Below are 4556 nucleotides of genomic sequence, written 5' to 3' on the forward strand. Positions count from 1 at the left end.
TGTTCTTTTTTTTGGGGGGGGTAGGAGTTTATTATTTATTTATTTATTTTTGTTGTGTTGGGTCTGAGTTTCCATGTGAGGGCTTTCTCTAGTTGTGGCAAGTGGGGGGGCCACTCTTCATCTCGGTGCGCGGGCCTCTCACTATCGCGGCCTCTCTTATTGCGGAGCACAGGCTCCAGATGCGAGGGCTCACTGGTTGTGGCTTATGGGCCTAGTTGCTCCACGGCATGTGGGATCCTCCCAGACCAGGGCTCGAACCTGTGTCCCCTGCATTAGCAGGCAGATTCTAACCACTGCACCACCAGGGAAGCCCCCTATTTTGTTGTTCTGCTAGTTTGTTTTAACCCAAGAAAATACTTTTTTAAATACAAAAAAACAAAATTAAGCTAGGGGTAAGGATTAGGGTTTAGGGTTAGGATACGGGTTAGGATTATTGTACGGCTTAGAGTATGGTTTAGGGTTAGGGTTATGGTACGGGTTAGTGTTAGGGTACAGTTTAGGGTATGGCTATGGTTTAGTGTTAGGGTACGGGTTAGTGTTAGCGTATGGGTTACTGTTAGGGTATGGGTTAGGATTAGGGTACGGTTTACGTTCAGGGTTATGGTTAGGTTTAGTGTATGGGTTAGTGTTAGGTACAGGTTAAGGTAAGGGTTAGGGTTAGGTTTAGTGTTAAGGAACGGGTACAGTTTATGGTACAGGATAGGGAACAACAAAGGGTTAGGGTTAGGGTACGTGTTAGGGTACAGTTTAGTGTTAGTGTACGGGTTAGGATTAGGGTACGGTTTAGGGTAACGTTTAGGGTTAGAGTTAGGGAACGGGTATGGATTGGGGTACAGTTTAAGGTATGACCACGGGTTAGGAGTAGGGTAAGTGTTAGGGTACGGGTTAGTGTTAGTGTACAGGTTAGGATTATGGTACGGGATAGTGTAAGGGTTAGGGTTAGGGTTAGGGAATGGGTATGGATTAGGTTACAGGTTAGGGTATGACTACGGGTTAGGGTTAGGGTACGTGTTAGTGTATGGGTTAGGATTAGGGTACGGGTTAGGTTATAGGTTAGTGTTAGGGGATGGGTTAGGATTAGGGTACGGGTTATGGTATGGTTTAGGGAAAGGGTTAGGGCATGGGGTAGGGTTAGGATAAAGTTTAGTGCATGGCTATGTGTTCCTGTTAGGGTACATGTTAGCGTACGGGTTAGTGTTCGTGTACAGCTTAGGGTAAGGGTTAGGGTTAGGGTCTCAGGTACAGGTTAGGGTACGGTAGCGGGATAGGGTTAGGGTACGTGTTAGGATGAGACTTCTTTGTAGTGCAGATTTGAATTTCCCACTTGGTTGGTTGGCCAAAAAGTGCGTATGTGTTTTTTTTTTTTTTTTTTTTTTTTCACGATGCCAATGGAATGGAACATTTAATTGTTTCTGCGGTGCTCCCGGATGGGGATTGCGGGGCCTTTGGCAGAGCCCTGGCTAATGGAACCAAGAAAGGTGCCTATCAGCCAGTGCCAGGCAGGGTGGCAGCCTCAGGGCCAGGCTGAGGACAACCAGCACTTGGGCTGTTGCTTAAGACAATTTCTGAGACTAGTGGGTAAGGAATGTTGCCTTTGAGACTAGTGGGTAAGGAATGTTGCCTTTGAATAGAGAAGAGGGAGCTACAGTTAGGGGAGGCGGTAGGTCTTGGGTTGGGGGGAGGGGCTCCAAGGTCGGAAGGTTAGGAATAACGGAGTTGTCACAAGGTCCTTCATGGGTGATGGCTGGGGGGAACGTGGTGATGGAGTCCAGGGGGCTGACTCGGCTCAGGCCAGTTTCAGGAACTCCTGCAGTGTGTTTTGCTCCACAGCCTCCACGAAGAGCTCATAGTCCCCACAGTACTGGTCCCCGTTGACAATCTGGGGTGGGGTGGCCTTGGGGTTGCCCGCCAGGGCTCGCATCTCATCCCGCAGGGCGTTGTCTTGGGAGATGTCCACTAGCTGGTACTGGATGCGCTTCCCATCCAGGATGCGGGTCACCTCGCTCTGCTGGGACTTGATTTCGCGGGAGCCGGTGACCGACGTGCTGTAAACGCGCAGGCCGCTCATGCTGCGGATGGGCCGACGGGCCGACAGGCAGACGGGGTAGCGGTGGCAGCAGCTGCACGGCCTGGAGACGAGCGCGTATGTGTTTTATCCTGAATATATTCAGGAAAAAACGCATACGCACTTTTTGGCCAACTGCATCATTGTTGAAGTTCTGCATGCTTTTCATTTAAAGGCGACTCCAATCGACCTCTCGAAATCAGTTTCCTGCAATTCTGCCTTGCTTTCGAATCCTCTTCTTTGCCTTAACTCAATATATTTTTAACCGATAGTTGTCATTTATGACTCTGCAGGTTTGTGAACTGCAGTGGCCCTGAGCTCCATTTTTCAACTCCCTTTCGGTGAGCTGGCCACAAAACTGCAGGATTGCTTCAGGCCCTATTCTGTTCTGGGGTGGCAGTCTAAGCCTTTGGTTAATTCTTCTTCCTGATGGGAAATTAGAGTGAAATGTGCCCGACCAGACACCTACACCAAATCTCTAATTTGCTCCCCCTGTTTCCTTTCATTCTCCGCACAACTTGCACACTGTGAGAAATAGGAAGTTAAAGGCGCTGACTCTCCAAGTGGCGAGGTTGTTAGTAAAGAGGCTGGAATGGTGAACCCGAGCACCAGGAGAGGAAAAATGACGTGCATTTTAGAAACCTTTCCCGATCACACGGTGGACCACCCTCTGGCTTTCCCATGTATGTTTTAGCTGTAGGAAGATTCCCTTAAACCTGGAGAGTTGAGACCCATGGAATGGGTAGCACGCAGCATTACTTTAAAGGGTCTGCATTCGCTCACCCAGCCGCACCAATCCTCTCAGTCCCAAGTGTCCAGCCTTATGTCTCACCTGGCTGTGGGTGTAGATGTGGTCAATCCAGGTTGCATCACAACCCCTGAACGAATTTTGTAAGAATTTCTCTCTCTTTTGCTGTCTTTGTGTTTTTCTTTCTTTGCGATACGCGGCCCTCTCACTGCTGCGGACTCTCCCGTTGCGGAGCACAGGCTCCGGATGCACAGGCCCAGCGGCCATGGCTCACGGGCCCAGCCGCTCCACGGCACGTGGGATCTTCCCGGACCGGGGCACGAACCCGCGTCCCCCGCATTGGCAGGCGGACTCTCAACCACTGCGCCACCAGGGAAGCCCCTGTGTTTTGTTTTTGAAATTTATTTTAACAATGGGGTTTAGCTGATTTTCACTGCTGCGTTTATGCCGCTCTACACACCCTTGATTCATATGTACGAAGACATATGAATACATAGGTTTTAAGATTCTTACTAGTCAGATATATTCTTCTGTGGTGAATAGGGGGTGTTGAATTCAGTTCGTTGAGCAAGGAGTAGGTCTTGTTTATTACATATTTGGCTTATGGAACCGTATCTGAGCTAATTTCAAACTCTGGTTTTATGCATCACCCCAACTCACCTGTCCCCTTAAGCAGGCACAAGTTGTTTTCTAAATGTGAGACTCTGTTCTGTCTTGTAATTCAGATCATGTGTAGCCATGTTTACATTCCCTCTATAAGTGATGTGTTATGACAAGTTCCTTTTTCTGTGGGACTTCTTTCACTTAGAATCACCGTACGAAAATCCACTCATTATGCTGCTATGGACATGATGACATTGATTTCATGGCTGAGTTATATTTTATTGTACATAAGTACCACAATTTCTTTATCAGTTTTTCTCTTTCGGGGATATTTAAGTTGTACAGTAGTCGAGGTTTCTGTAAACACAGCAGCCCTAAACTTTGGGCTGGCTGTGTCTTGTTTATTTTTAGTTTTCCCAAGCTATAGGGCCATGAGAGGAAGTGCCCTAGGCTCTGTAGCTTTGTTTTTGAGATGTTTCAGGAAACACCATACACTTCTCCCGAGTGGCTGTTGGCAATTTACATCCCGCCCATCAGCATAACAAGGCTCCCAATTCTCCATGGCCTGTCCTGCCTTCTGCATTTTACACTTTTTTCAGATGGCCCTTTTGACGGGGGTGGGTGGGGGGGTGGGGGGGGTGGAGTCAGACTTCATTGTAGTGCAGATTTCCTTTGCAAGCTTGCTTGGTTGGCCAAAAAGGGCGTATGCGTTTTTTCCTGAATATATTCAGGAAAAAACGCATACGCCCTTTTTGGCCAAGTGCATCATTGTGGACGTTCTGCCTCTTTTCCTATGCTTTAAATGCAATTCCAGTGTACCTCCTGAAATCGGTTTCTTGCAATTCTGCCCCGCATTCAAGTCCTCTTGGCAGCCTTACTTCAATATATTTTTGGACGATAGCTGTCATTTATAACTCTGCAGGTTTGTGAATGGCAGTGCCCCTGAGCTCCTTTCTTCAACTCGCTTTCTTGTGAGCGGGCCGCAAAACCGCAGGATGGCTTCAGGGCCTAATCTGGTTGCAGCACGGCACGCTGAGCCTTTGGTTAATTCCTCTTCCTGGTGGGAAATGAGAGTTAAATTTGCCCGTCCAGACACCTACAGCTAGTCTCTCATTGGTTCTCCCTATTCCTGTTCATCTT

At 48.2% G+C, this 4556-nt stretch overlaps 1 protein-coding gene across 1 annotated transcript; it reads right to left on the minus strand.

The window, feature by feature from the left end:
* Positions 1 to 1383: 1383 nt before the first annotated feature.
* Positions 1384 to 2141, minus strand: LOC113617119 (SH3 domain-binding glutamic acid-rich-like protein 3). The gene has a single exon (XM_027100406.1). It carries the CDS (start codon positions 2066 to 2068, stop codon positions 1787 to 1789), a length of 282 nt encoding a protein of 93 aa, XP_026956207.1. The 5' UTR covers positions 2069 to 2141; the 3' UTR covers positions 1384 to 1786.
* Between the last annotated feature and the right edge of the window lie 2415 nt (positions 2142 to 4556).

This window comes from Aethalodelphis obliquidens, unplaced genomic scaffold (assembly GCF_003676395.1).
Source record: "Aethalodelphis obliquidens isolate GAN/ISIS:26980383/991018 unplaced genomic scaffold, ASM367639v1 scaffold1891, whole genome shotgun sequence".
Classification (NCBI taxonomy): domain Eukaryota; kingdom Metazoa; phylum Chordata; class Mammalia; order Artiodactyla; family Delphinidae; genus Aethalodelphis; species Aethalodelphis obliquidens.